Genomic DNA, 15253 nt, shown 5'->3' on the forward strand with positions numbered 1-15253 from the left:
TCTTACCTGTTTACAAAGGTCCAGATAATGACTGTCACATTTTTAGTAGCCTTCAGAATTGTCCCCCCAGTTTTCCTTTCTATCAGTCAGTACACACTAGCTATGATGCTGCTGACTTATGGAGGACAAAAATAGCCCAAGTTAGGAGATGCTTAGCACTTAATTTTATCTTTATTGATGTTATCATTTTTTCAGGTTTTTTTTTTAAAGACTTGCTTTATTATTTTCAAAGCCTGTGGTCTATTTGTATACTTAGTTGCCATCATTAATTAGCAATTTTTGGGTATATAAATTGTTAATGTTGTTAATGTGTATTCTAGATACTCTTCCTCTTTTGGTTTTAAGGATCATCGTAAATGGAAACCTCCATTAGCATTTGTTTTGAATATAAAGTCCCATAAGCATCAGTTCTTACTGTTCTGTAAATTTTCCTTTTATTTTTTTCCAATCTTTTTTCAGTTCTCTTGATTACTGTGGTGTTTACTCTGTAAATGTAGGGCCAGACTCAAACCCAGGCAAACACTGAGAAATAAGAGGCCGTTATATCCACAAATCTATACATTTCCAGTATATAGAAGATATTTGCGGTTACTTCTTAATTATATTAGTATGTTTCCTTTCTGTTGTGACTTAGGAGTAGTGAAATATGAATAGAAATGAATGCTGGACAGTGTCAGGCCAGGGATCCCAGTATCCCTTGGCTGTATCTTGACTATATGGAGTATGATTTTTGGGTTCTCAGAATTCAAGAGAAATCCTTTCCTTTTGTGAAAGTGTTTAGATATAGCTCATGTTGATCACAACCCTTCTGATTCATGATGTGATTTTTTGGGTTTGGCTCCTCTTACTTGTGTAATAGGCAGGCTAATGGAGCAGGGTAAAATGACAACCAGGAAAAACAGCCCATAGTGTTGGCAGGTGAAATTTCAAAATGGCACCAACAAGTTAAGGGTCACAGTCAGATGTGATAGTAGAGCCTGTTGAGGGCAAGAACTTTTCATATACTCTCTGTTGACACATATTCCCAGAATGCAGTAACTCACTCAGATCTGATACGTTAGTTATATTACCCACATTGTTGCTAATCAATCTACATACCAATTGTGGTAGGTAAAAATGTATGTATGTGTGTGTACTGTTCCCAAGTTTTGAGCTTATAATTAACAAGCACTAACTAATAAATCTAATTTTAAAAATTTTAGAATAGAAGAATTTTACAAGTAAGTCATTTTTGAGATTATCTACTATAAAGACTATAACTCTTTATTATACACATTAATAAATTAAAGTCCATAGAAGCTAAGAAGTGAAGTTTCCTCTATAATAAAACAAATAATTAGGGATAGAATTGAAGCTACAACCTAAGTTTTTCCATCATTGTGTTCTTTTTGTCCTGGAGTGGTGCTACTCTTGATAGACATTAGTTATAAGTAATAGAAGGCCATCAGCAAACTGATTGTATTTTAAGTGGAACAAATAGTCACAAATTGGCCTCTAAAGTTTACCAATCTAATTTGACCTCGACCTCTGATTTTTCCTTTATCTTATTCTGTCTGTTCAGTTTTATGTTAAATAACCAAGTAATGACTGTCTTTTTGCCAATGCTGGATAAGGAATAAACCAATAAATAATCTACACATACTGTAGTTAGTGAATTTTAAACCAATAACTGGAACAAGGGGCATCCCTCCCCCTTCCCCCAGGTTTTCACTTAGGGAGGCTAAGAGGGTGCAAGAAGGAAGTTTGTGTAATCTTGGAGAAAATTCACTATCTCACTACTTAGAATTAAAAGAAATAGGGCTTGAGAGATGAGATGATCATCTCTTTTGGAAGATTAAAAAAATCAGCACTATATTCTGTTGGAGAAAGGAAGAAAAAGGCAGAGTCTGAAGGGCAATGGAAATATGTTAAAGACAGAATGTTTCAGTGACAGCTGTTTGAGAGAATATATCAAAAGAGCTAACAAATTGAAACCCAGTTCTCTTCTGCTTAAAGAAGAACATCTAGTTAATCTAGCAGTAGTGCAAGGGCTATAATTTATAATCCAAATCAAGATCATTTTGAGAGTGAAAGAGGTTGCTCTTGATAATATGCTGGCACAACAGATGTAAATCAGGGTAAGGTCATCCTGACCAATAGCCACTTGGTAAAAGAATGGATAACTTATGCTTTTTCCCCAGATTTTTAGTTCAACAGCGGCCCCTTCTGGCCATTTTGTTGATATACCAGGCTGGGTTTGCCAGAGACTTGGGGTTAAGTCATAGGGAATTGAGAGGTTGAAAGGCTGGGGAAGAGGGTAAGAGGCATATCTCGGGCCAGTCCAAGAAAGGGTTCAGAGGTGACTTGCCCTAATATGGGATGATTAACTCCCGCCAAATAGCCACTCAATCAACAGTGCTCTATGCAGTTGCCACTATCCACGAAATGTGTTTACTGAGCTAAATCTCCTTTATCTCACTTTGCCCTTGTTAGATGTTAATGGCAAAGAAACAACACAATATTCTCAAGTTTTGTATTCCATCCTTTGTCTTTTAGGATCAAATAAAGTGGGATCATAGCCACTCTGAACTTGTTTAGAAAGGATAGAAGTATGTTAGTTACTGCAGGGTCATGATTTCTAGGATGTAGAAGAAAGATTATACTACTCAGATTTTGTTTTGTTTTGCTTTGTTTTATAGATGAGGAAACTGAGGTTTAATCTTAAGCAATTAAGTTCACAGAGGAATGAGGCTGGTTGGCAAGCTTGAGCTATAACTTTTCTGACTCTTACATCTATCATATTATTTCTCAGTTTTTCATTGTATTGGTGTACTTATTTTAAAAATTTATTTCCTGTATTATAAAATCAATACTTTCCCATAGCCTAACATTCATGAAGTACAAAAGGGGTACAAAGTGAAGTGTCTTCCTCTTACCACTGTCTCCCTAGTACCCCTAGGACCCCTTTTACAGGCAACCAGTATTACCAATTTCTTGTGGATATCTAAGCAAATAATGTATAAATCTTCCCACCCTTTTAGTGGGTGGATAATGTCGTATTCAGTCTTCCACTGAAATTTAGGTTGTTTCCAAACTTTTGCTACTGTGAACAATGCTGCAGTGAATAACAAACTTATTTGCAAATGTGTCTGTAAGATAAATTCTTAGAATTGGAATAGCTGGGCCAAAAGGTATAAGTATTTGTCATTTGTCTTTTGATATTGTCTATTGCCTTTCTTAAAAGTTGTACCAATTTGTATTTCTATTAGCTGTGTAGACTTCTCAGTTTAAAAGCTACCTGTTTTATGGATAAAGCTATCTAAAAAGAGAAGTCCATAAACCTCCTGAGAACCAGTTTCCTCCCCTTGATTCACTGTTCTCACGGCAGGAGGGAGATGTATTTTATCCCTGCCTTCAGTATGGTACATCCAGTGAAGCTCTGGCTCTTCTTTCTCAGAATGATGTAGATACTCCTACTGTTATTTTCTGCTGCTACAGTGAAACAGCTCTTTCTTCATTCATGTAGTAGAAATACGTTACTAGCACTCCATTAGAATTATCATTTGAATCATGGTGAACCATTATATCAATTTCATTCTCAATTTGTTTATTTGGCTTTGGAATTAGTCTTGTACCCAGGAGATCATTTCTTGCCTTTTCTTTCATAGTCTACTACCATTAAAAATAAATTGACAGTCAGTTCTGTATTATTCTCACTAATGGAGAGGAGAGGAGGAAAAGTTCTAATACAAAGTTCTAAAATATTTCTATTTGATTTTCAAATACGTGATATATCACCCTTTACTGAGAAAGTGTAACATCATGCTCACTAGCAAGGAGAAATGCTTGAAGAAATTTCATCTGTTATCACAGAGCAGGTATTGAGAGTGAATCTGGAACTGAGAAGCAATAAGTATGTAACTGGTACTTACCTTCCCTCTTTTTCTGTCTCACCCTTCTGAATCACTATTTACTTTCAAAGCAAAGCAATAGTCATTAGTAAGCAAGGCAGCTTGAAAATGAGAGAGCTAGAAGCCAGAATATAGTTTAGTTACACTTTTTAAACATAACTGAAATTTAAACATAAGCTGAAGGTGAGAATTTCGAAGTTTAGGATATATCTCTTTTAAAAAAAAGATGTATCTCTTGTATAACTCTCCTTTTTAATTCTAAAATAACTTGAGGAAAAAGCAGTCGTGAAATTCAATTACCTGAGCAGTTTGGTACAACCAGGCTAACAAAGAGAGCTAGTTGATATGATGTCAAGAGCGTCTTTGAGTCAAGGAAGTTTGTGATGTTATTCCTCACAACCCCAAAACACCCCAAATTAAGGTGAATATCCAGAGAACACCTTAAAAGAGGGATATGCAGGGGTGGAACAGTCATACAGTGCCATTTCCATTTGTTAAAAATGAGGTATTGAATCAATGTATTTCTGTGATAAATTCTTTCCTTTGGATTTAGGTGAACGGCCTGTGAGAGTTTATGCAGATGGAATATTTGACTTATTTCATTCTGGTCATGCCCGGGCTCTTATGCAAGCAAAGAACCTTTTCCCTAATACATACCTCATTGTGGGAGGTAAGAAAACATCTGATGACTTTAGGTGCCATCCAGAAAAAAATTATAGTAGCCTTTTTTCAACTATCTTTATAACCTGAGTATATTGGCTCTTATTTTCGTTTTTAAATGAGGGATACATTACAGCCTCTCTAAAATGTGAAGCATATGAAGTATGTGAAGCATATGAAACCTGATGTGTATCAGCCTGGAGAGAGAAGTTCTAAGCTCATTGACCTGAGATGTCCAGGATTTATCTCACTGTTTTTAGCTGGGTTTCAGCAGTCTGACCCCTGTTGCCTACCTAAAAACAGCATTTACTTTAGATTTCAGTTTATCATTTTGAATCAATTGTCTGCTAGCAAATGTTATGTGGTCCAGTCCAGTCTTATACAAATATAATAAGAAAGCATTTTGTAAAACTTCTAACTGATGCAGAAATGCACAGCAATTTCATTTAAAAGGCAAAGAGCTTAGTCCTCTGTGTAGCCTCCCTTCTCCAAAGTGTGAACATATTATTTAGTGAGTGTTGCTCCTGAAGGCGTATCTTGGATTAGGAAAAGCATTGTTATTCAGACTGAGCTGCATTGAGATGACTCTCATCCAGGTGGGGAGATGGGTTACAGTCCTAGGAAATGGGAGAGGCTGATGACTGAGGAGTGGTTAAGCAAAAGGGACTTCGACTCACAACTTTATGATGTGGTGAACTCAGTTTGCAGTGATGAGCTAACCCACAACTTCAAAGGCTTCACAGTGATGAATGAAAACGAGCGCTATGATGCAGTGCAGCACTGCCGCTATGTGGATGAGGTGGTGAGGAATGCCCCCTGGACCCTGACTCCAGAGTTCCTGGCAGAACACCGGGTAAGAAACTGAGCACATGCCCCCATCCCCTGTTCTGGAATTCCCTCAACTTTCAAAGCTTCTGGTACTTGGGCCTTTTCCACTGGCCTTATCTTCTAAATTCTATGTAAATTTCATGTACAAGAAATGACAGTATTATTCCTACTAATAATAGTCATCTGTGACATTTTTTATCAGGTTTGATGGTTTACAAGCACTTTTACATCCACTATATTTCCCTTACTCCCCACAAAAATCCCAGTGGATAGTTATTATTTCCACTTTACATATAGGAACTGGGCCAGGGAGGCCAAATAACCCAATCCAGATTGTACTCTAGCAGGACCAGAATTGAACTCTTCAGTTATGTGATTCCACTCCACCCCTTCCCTCCCCCACTAGAGGTGTGTCCATCCTCAAAGCATACCAGTCTCTTTAGAATATACATGGCCCCAGCCATGCTCTCAAGGAGTTCACATTCCAGGAAATAAGATATATAAACATAGACTTCTTTTGATTGATTTAAATTTAGTTTCAAGACTTTGATTTGGGGCTAGAAATTATGTGGGATCAGAAATCAGGGAGGTTTCTCACTTTTACTCAGTGAGTTGGTATAAAATCCCTTATCTCCTTTTTATTCTCCCACATTAAATCAGCAGGTTTCCTACAAAAGGTGGGTACAAATGCTGAGAAGAATTTATCAGATCAGGTTGGAGGCCCACAAGTTTGAGGAACCAGCAAGGATATTGTCTGTTCTCTACAGAGTGTCTAGAATGTTGAAGGTGAATTGTTCAATGAGGCAAGAAAGAAAAAGGTAGCCAAAGGTCTTCAAAAGCAATATTGGGTAGGCCTGAAGCTAAGGGGTATTTGTTATAACTATTTGGGATTAGGACACACCTTTTATAGTTCTTCAGCTTTTCTAATCAGCATTTAGCAGCCAGTGGTACCAAAGGTGATGAGCAACATAGCCAGGCAGGCCCAGGCAGAATTAGCTAGAGGAACTTCCAGATTCCCTTTTCTCCGTGTTAGCAGTATGTCCTCAACCACGAGTCTTATTTTCACTTTGCTGCCTATAGAGCCCTGACAGGTTGTTCATGGTAATCGAGATGTTAGCTGAGCATAGCTGATGTTATCCCAGACATAGCCCTGATGAGCGTACTTCACATTACAGTGGCTTCTGGGAGCTGGTATGGTGGTGTTAACAATTGTATTAGCAAAGGGCATACGGCCTATTCAGGAAAGGAGTAAATAAGTGAGGTTTAGTAAGATTATTGATCCCAGGCAAGAGGTATTGACAATAGTAAAATGATAGATCTGAGACCTAAAGGTCTTTTATGGCTTTGGGTTTTGCATTTCTCTGGAGTACAGATGTATCTATTCTGGTAGAAGGGCTCTTGTTGCTATTTTTATATTCCCACTCATCTCATGGACTGAGAGAGGAACCAGTTAACAAAGTGACCTCTTTCTCATATTTTTAGAAACCGTATTTGACCAATCCTTGTAGACCTAGGAGGATGGGGAGATTTCCTTTCTTCTTTCCTCAGCCCCACCCACTAACTAGCATACCAGCAAATTGTCCAGCCCTGTTTACCACAGCATGGTGACTGGTATACAGAGTGAAGGTAGCACTTCCAGTAGACCAGGAGGAATAGCTAAAAAAGAAACTGGTTAGCGTCATGTTTAAGATCCATGAACAATTAGGTTGGGTGGCTCGTGAATGATTTGTGGAGTTTATGAGCAAAGCAAAGAGAGAAAGAGAAAAAGTCTATTTGAGGCCTGGCCTTGTAGTCCTTTTTCTGGGCCTGAGAATATTTACTGGTTCTTTCTGAAGGGCAGTTATCCTGGGTTTTAAATAATGTTTCCTTATTTTCAGATTGATTTTGTAGCCCATGATGACATCCCTTATTCTTCTGCTGGGAGTGATGATGTTTATAAGCACATCAAAGAAGCAGGTGAGTAAGTTGTTGTACATCCTCACTTTATGGAGTCTTAGGGGCAGTGACAGAGATTCAACCACATTGTTACTTTACAGAGGAAAATTTATATACTGAGAAATTCAACATCCACTTTTAGGTCACACTTTAGATAAGAGGTTAAGGTGAACATAGCACCATGTATCAATTCTCAGTTTAAACATCTACTTCTGATACCTCTTTTAATTTTAGGAAACCCTTCTCCAACCCCATATTTTTCTTAACATTAGAACCATATGGCTTCTCCTTTCCTTAGCCCTAGATTTTGATTCAGTTCTCCTTCTGCATGTCAGTATTTCCAGATCTCACTTAGTGATAGCAGATTCTGCTTTTTGAGAAAGGTAATATTGCTGCCAGTTTCCATCTAGTCCTACTGCTTGAGCTACCCGAATGTCACAGTGTTTGTATGTGTTCTTGGGCTAGGCATGTTTGCTCCAACACAGAGGACAGAAGGTATCTCCACATCAGACATCATCACCCGAATTGTCCGTGACTACGATGTATATGCCAGACGGAACCTACAGAGGGGCTACACGGCCAAGGAGCTCAATGTCAGCTTTATCAACGTGAGTTCCAACTTCATCCCAGAGTTCTTTGGCCCTATGGGACACATATTACCTCTCACTTCATTGAAGCTAAACTTGCTTTTCAGTCTGTAATTATCACCTCTAAAAGCAGAATGGATACCTCTTTGTAGATAACACTGTGCCAAGCCCTTTACAAAGAGTATAGATGTTATCTATTTCATAAAGAGAGGCACTTTCTGCCTTTATGGTCCAGTATCAACACACTGATGTAAGGATCAGCCAATTAAATAAATAAGAATGAATAACTTATGTAGTACAGTATTTGTATCAAATACATCTAAAACAGTGGTTCTTAACTTTTTTTTTAATTGGATGGTCTTTACAAATCTGATAAAAGCTATGGATCCTCTCCCTGTGTGAATAGTAACACACGACATTTTGCATGCAGTTTCTCAGAGCACGTGGACCTAACTTTTAAATTTTGATTTTTGAAAGCAAGTTTATCTTGGCTTAATATTGCCCTTTAGAAACACACTGCTATACATTTTGTATATAAATAATACTTCAATAAAGTTGACTTAGAAAGAAGAAGAAAGCTGCTGATTGTATCTTTTACGCAAGTAGTTTACCATGCTCTCTCACCTGCTCCCAGCTCTGTGAATTATGTACAGGTGAAATGGTTTCATCTAAATGTGTTTTATCTATGCAGATAAACCCTAGCTGTTGTTTACCACATATTGCAGAATCTTTATCTATTTTCAGGTGTTTAAAAATTCTAAACATACTCCCTTTCCCTTTTATGATCTGGAAATATGAGAATACTCTTCATTTGGCTCCCCTTTTGGTCTCCCCCCTCCCCTCCAGAGGGTTTATACCATTTCCCCTTATCTTTAGAGAAGCTGGTAGGATCAAAGAGTATCATCCTCGTTTTGCAAATGAACAAACCTCCAAATGTTAAAAAACAGAAAGCAAAGCAAAACAAAACAAAAAAACTCCTCTATAATCATAGAATAAGCCAATGATGGAGGGAAGAAATCCAGTACAATAAATGAATTAAGTAAAAGACCTGCTGTTTCTACTTCCAACCTGTTATAGTTGGCTTATTCTTGACAATATTGTGCAGTGATCTTGTTTCTTCCTGCCCATACATCTCCATTTGGAATGGGGTTTGGGTTTTGTTGGGCATGGTTATCTTCCAAGTTTATGTTTTGTCTTAAAAAGTCTGATTTCATTTGGTATATGCCTGTCTGTTACTGGGCTTACCCTATATATTTAGTTTAGTCCTGGGCTTCTACAATCTTAGAATTATTATAGTTTTGTATAAGATGGCCATCTAGAACATATCTGTTATTAGGCTAGAGAAGTGTGGGCTAGATTAAAGCAAAGTGAAATTCTCAAGTCTAAAAGGAACGTCAAAAGAATGCCAAACTATGTCTTTTCCTTCCCCTTGGTGTGGAAGGTCAGAGTGAGTATCATTTCTCAGAACAGTTACTTCTTTACCTAGGAGAAGAAATACCACTTGCAGGAGCGGGTTGACAAAGTAAAGAAGAAAGTGAAAGATGTGGAGGAAAAGTCAAAAGAATTTGTTCAGAAGGTGGAAGAAAAAAGCATTGACCTCATTCAGAAGTGGGAGGAGAAATCCCGAGAATTCATTGGAAGTTTCCTGGAAATGTTTGGTCCAGAAGGAGCACTGGTATGTTCTTTCCTGCTGGACAATTTAGGGAATTTCAGGAAAATCTTGGAAAATCTCATGCTGTGGAAAGAATTATAGAATCCTTGAGCAGAAAGAGGCATCAACATTAAGAAATTATCTCATCTGTTCCCCTTATTGGGCAGAATTATATTTCAGCTATCTCCAGAAAGTTTTTAAAAATCTTTACAGAAAGAGGTTATACAGTCTCCTAAATAATTTTGTCAGCTCTCTATCAACCTCTAAATCAGGTGACAAGATCAGTGAGTAGCCTTGCCTAGAGTAGCCTTGCCTAGCTTGCTTCTACATTGTAGTTTTAGAAGAAAAGGGAAGGACAAAGAACAGAAAAAAGGAAGCTGCCTCCACTACAAACAGCTGCTGCAGGATCACTGGGTTAGGTGGGAATTCTGTCCCTGAATAGTAGCAAATCCTTTCAAGCCAAATAAAAGGTATATGTGTAGCTGTTAGCAAGTGAGCCCTAGGATATCAGGAACAATTGATTGTGAGGGTGTTCGGGTACCAGAATAGATTATTCAGAGAGAATATGGAATTTCCTTTTCAGAGAACTCTAAAACTAGGATAGGTACCCTTTTGACTGAGTTAATGCCTTTATTTTTGCCTGAAGCCTGGACTACAGATCAAGTAGCCTTTGAAGAATTCCTTTGACTTAGCAGTCAAGAATTGGGTGACTGTGGATAGCAGGTTCTGGGAGCCCTTAGATACAGAGTATAACATAGACCACTTTGGGGAGGCAGTTGCTTAGAACTGTGGCTGTGTTCCTCGTCTGGCTTACTTGATCACTTTTGACATTGCAGAGGGCACTCATGATAATTTGAAGTCTCTGATCCTCCATTAGTGCTTTAGTAGGATCCATAGGTTTCTTCTAACTCTTCCTTTTGGTCTCCCCAGAAACATATGCTGAAAGAGGGGAAAGGCCGGATGCTGCAGGCCATCAGTCCAAAGCAGAGTCCCAGCAGCAGCCCCACTCGTGAACGCTCCCCCTCTCCCTCTTTCCGGTGGCCCTTCTCTGGCAAGACTTCCCCGCTTTCCTCCCCAGCAAACCTCTCCAGGCACAAGGCTGCAGCCTACGATATCAGTGAGGATGAAGAGGACGACTAATTTTTCATCTCTCCTTTCCTCTCCCCTCTCTCTGTCCCATCACCTTCAGAAGCTCTCTGTTGAATTCCAAATTGTGACCCCAACACTAAACTTAAGGACAGCTACAAAGGAAAGACAACTGGGGTAAGAGGACCTAGGATGGGGGGACCAGACAGCCTATCCTCCAAGAGACATCACCCAACCACGCCAAGGAGGCTGACTACACCTTAGAAGCCTGTTCTGCATTCATATACCCTCCCCGTGGACTTTGCTTTACTGTTTATGTTCATGTGATCTTGACAGGGAAGTTTTTGTTATTTTTATTAATTTTTTAAAAATTAGTCTTTCAAATGTAGTAAGTAGAACTAATTTTTTGCCCCCAAGGAGCGGGCAGAAGGAAGTGGTATAGTAACGAGAGGCCTTTTCTTCCTGATACACTATAGGGTTTGCCTTCCATTCTGAGGCAAACTGTCTTGCCAAGTCCTTCAAGCAGTGAGCCATGCTGTTGGGTGATTTGGAGGGAGACACCATAATTTTGGTTTCCTTTTTTAAAAAAACTAAGCTGAGTAACAGTCACAAATCCCCTAAGTGTACTACTGGCACATGTGTCATTGTGGCTGTGGGAGGAAGGAGATCTGAGCCTAACTTTTCTTACTCCCTGAGGAGTTTCTTGTTGAACCCAATGGGGTCCATGAAGACACTGATGGGGCTGGAACCAGACCACGTGGCATTAGCTGCTTTTCTTCTGCTATGTTCATCTTCTCAGAAAATTCTGTTGCCCAGTTATTTGGGAGCTCTTGTCAATCTTTCTTGCAGTCTACCCTCCTAAAGGAAGGAACACTTTCAGGCTTACTCTCACTGAGGAGGGGAGTGGGACAGTACTCAATCCTATACAAAGTCAGTTCAGATCAATTTTCCTCCTGGGAGTGAGTCCCTGGCCCTGTTACTCCTATTTTCATACTTATTACCTAGCTTTTTTTACAAAGGATACTTTGTAAATGTCTGCAGTTTGAACATGATCTGTTAATTCATGTCACTAATAGCCATATTGAATATTCAGAGAGATCTGCAAAGAACATAGGCACAAAAGCATAAGGAAACACATCCCTTTTTAAAGCTTTATCTTGACCTTTTCCCCTCTTAAGAGTGTCCTCACTGGAACCAGTGCTCCACGAGGTGTTTCTTTTCCTCTGGGAGTTGCAGCTGGCAGGGACTCCTGCCCACTGCCCCTTCAGCAAACCACCAAGCAAGGGCCCACACTACAAGAGTGTGGTAGGTTCCCTACCTGTCCTTCTGCCTGGTTCCACCTCCTGTGTTAGGCTACCACTTAAATTTTAAATTTCACATCAGAGAATGCTGAAGTTTATCACTTGCTGTTGAGCATGAGCTCCTTTTAAACCTCTAGCATCCTACAGTATGTGACCTAGCAGATCATCATCCATCAGTAATCCTGTCATTGGGTTCAGGGTAAAAAATGCTTATGTCGAGGCCCCACCCCATCACTCATAAATACCCCTTGTGGGGGTGGAGTTTTAGTGTTTTCAGCTAAGAAAACCACATTTTATCTTTTCTTGCCCCTCTGCTAGGGCTGTGAGCATCTCATAGTCCCCTCCCTAAACATTTTCTGGTAAAACCTGTTCTGCCTGAGGGTCAGTGACTAGAATCACTGCCTGCCTGCACAGCAGGGACTACCTAGATTCTTAAAACTCAGATTACCCAGAGAGGCAGAGCAGAGGGACAAAGAGGGGGAAACCTCTTGTTGTCCTGATGGCCTATGAAAACTCATTTCTAACTCTTCGCTTGAAGTGCTATTTTTATTATCAAATCTGGTTTACACAAGTTTTGGCTTGGAATCCTATTTGGGGAACAGTTAAAGTTAATGTTTTCCTACGTTACCCAGCTTCATGTGATCAAATGTTTTGACTTTTCTACTTCAGTCTTCCCTCTTTGGGAATTCTGCCCACTTCTGTTGATAGAAAAGCAGTGAAGTCACCACTGAAGTCACACTACCTGCTCCCTCAAATAACACATGCTCTCCAAGTGTATTTGGAAAGGGAGGTGCCCAGAATGTGGTTTTTCTCCCTGCAGTCACTCCTCTCATGTATACTGTCTGGGTCCCAGGTGTTTGGCCCTCCTCCTCTACTCTGTGATGGGCTGCTTTTGGCATGTCCTGCCCTTGGAATATGACCTCTGGGCTGACAAGCTCTGTGAGACTGCTGCCGCCAGCATATGCACATGTTCTTGGAAAACTCTCTCACTCCTTTGGGTGAGCCTCTGTGGCCTTAGTCTTCTAACATTGGTTTATCTTCATATAATTTTGACTGAAAGCAAGAAATGTTATGATGTGGCATGCTAGATACTTTGGGATAAATGTGACCCTAGGTGTTGGATGGGGGGGCGTTTGTGGAGAAAGCTGTTGGGATAATGCATTATTTGATCACTTGTGCCTAATTAAATAAGGTTCGAGGTTCGAATTCCACAGCTGTGTATGTGATCTGTAAATCTTTAAATATTATTGTTAATATTGCCCTCTAATACTAATTTTAAAATTAATTAGCTGTTTCCCTGAGTCCCACACACAAAGCAGCCAGCCTGAATAGGCCAAATGTGGCAGAAATGGGAGAGCCTTAAAAGTTGGTTGGCCTTGGAGCCTCTGTGTGCAAGACAGAAGGAGAGTGGAGACAGAAGCCCTGTAGCTGGTGCTGAGGAGGTGCCGTTTCAGCAGTTACCTTGAGATGGGCTGGGCAGAGACTTTGCTCTTTTCATACACTAGACTCAGTAACACTGAAGGATAGAGGTTGAAACTTTAGAGGAATAGAAATGGATCATTTGTACCGCCACAGCTGCTTCTGATAGCTAGAGCCAAAGGCCATTATTCTGCCGAGGCTTGGGTAAGAAGGTTGGGGGTGTGAGGAGGTTGAAAATCTTGAATGGAGGAAAAAATTTGAGGGAAGTCAAGAGAACTTTTGACCTTTTCTCATCACTGATAACTTCTTAGGCAGCATCTGAGGTACATTTTTCTCACTTGTGACCACACAGCTGTCCAGGCAGTCTTTGGAGATTCCCTCTGCAATGGTTCTTCACAGTGCTTTTTAGTCTCTTTCTTATTTGTCGGTAGCTTTTGTGTTTCTGGAGCTCATTGCTTTGTTAATCTTGTTTCAGACCCTTTATCTGAAATCTTTCCAAATCAATTATAGTTTTCAGCTTTTGTTTAATTCCCTAAAAGCCATAGCTTCTGCATTATCTGCCAGCACACACTTTCATCAGAAGTTGAACCAGTACAGGTAGGAAAAAAAGCTCCCTTAACAATGTTTTTATCTAATGGTATTTTTTTTAAGCTTACCAATGTAAGTATTTTTAAAGTTATATTTTTCAAAGTCATGCAACGATTGTTCTTGTTTTCTCTCATAGAATAGGTTGTCATGGGATAAAGAGTGGTCCCTAGCTTTTATTTTTCCACACAGTAAAATATGTTCTTGGGATTATACTATTAAAAGTTAATTTTCTTTAAAAGAAAGGAGAAAGATATTCTGTCTGCCAAAGCGTAATGTTAGTACTCAGATTGGGGTAGAAAACAAAAGTGCTTTGTTTAACATTAGGATGACTCCAGTTATGTTTTTTCAGGTTTCAAGTGGGCTTTCCCACCCTTCTTAGGGGGGCACTGACTGTTTTGAACAGAGACTTGATTGGTTGGGGTTGTTTTGTATTGAGGATCCTGAAAAGAGTGTTGGAAAGAAATGCTGCCCTTGGCGTGAATGTTGGCCCCATCGCCAGTGCTGGTGTCCACAAGGACGTTTTCCTCAATCGGTGTTCAGTATATTGTTTTCTTGTCTGAGTGTTATTAATTTGTTCAGTTATTTTGGCTTTTGTCATCAGCCAAATAAAGATAAAGTGATTTTACCTAATGTTCCATTTTCTATGTTTTTGACCTGGTATATGTGTGTATGTTATGTTTTATGTATTTGGGGTTTTACCTGTACTATCAGTTCCTTTGCTTTTGCATCCTAATTTATCTTCTCAAAATTCCTTGATGACCATATTTTCAGGGGTTCTTTTTGTAGCTTGGTACCGAAGACTCAGAAAGCCACTGTCCCACAAAAGGAGGCTGGTCCAGATCTCCCACGTCTAATGTTATCAGTGCCCTAATGACATATCTGTAAGAGAAGGAACACTATCCATCTGCTCTTCAGAAGTCTATGTTTCTTTGAGACTTTGGGTTCATACTGCTTGGCTTGGCTGAGTTCTGTTCCTGTTATTATACTAGGAAAACTATGATATACTCTTCACTCTTTTATTTGGTTTGGAAAGATTGAGAGTGACCTTTTAATATACAAGCTTTAAGGGCTGACAGTGGCACCCACAAAGGCACTGTGCCCCGTTATAGAATATCAAACTCCATCCTGTTTATTATAAAACTTAAAATACCTTCCTCAGGCCAGATCCAAAACAATTTCATCCTATCGCATAGTTCACATTTGTCTCTATAGTCAAGTGTACATGATCTGCCAGCTTGTGCTGACAATGGAAACCACCCCCATTTGGTCAAGGTTGGGGGTCAGTAAAGAAATCTTGTGCCCATCTAA

General features: G+C 39.5%; 1 protein-coding gene across 3 annotated transcripts in view; it reads left to right on the top strand.

Moving 5' to 3' along the window:
• Window positions 1-14575, top strand: part of PCYT1A (phosphate cytidylyltransferase 1A, choline) — a 42903-nt gene extending 28328 nt beyond the window's left edge. For all 3 annotated transcript variants that reach the window (XM_072963576.1, XM_015236551.3, XM_072963567.1), the window contains exons 4-9: window positions 4444-4560; window positions 5252-5403; window positions 7256-7334; window positions 7779-7921; window positions 9387-9575; window positions 10482-14575. In XM_072963576.1, coding sequence (XP_072819677.1) covers window positions 4444-4560; window positions 5252-5403; window positions 7256-7334; window positions 7779-7921; window positions 9387-9575; window positions 10482-10691 — 890 coding nt within the window. In that variant the 3' untranslated portion in view covers window positions 10692-14575. The remainder of the gene's footprint in view (window positions 1-4443; window positions 4561-5251; window positions 5404-7255; window positions 7335-7778; window positions 7922-9386; window positions 9576-10481) is intronic.
• Window positions 14576-15253: the final 678 nt, after the last annotated feature.

Source organism: Vicugna pacos, chromosome 1 (assembly GCF_048564905.1).
Source record: "Vicugna pacos chromosome 1, VicPac4, whole genome shotgun sequence".
In the NCBI taxonomy this organism is placed as follows: domain Eukaryota; kingdom Metazoa; phylum Chordata; class Mammalia; order Artiodactyla; family Camelidae; genus Vicugna; species Vicugna pacos.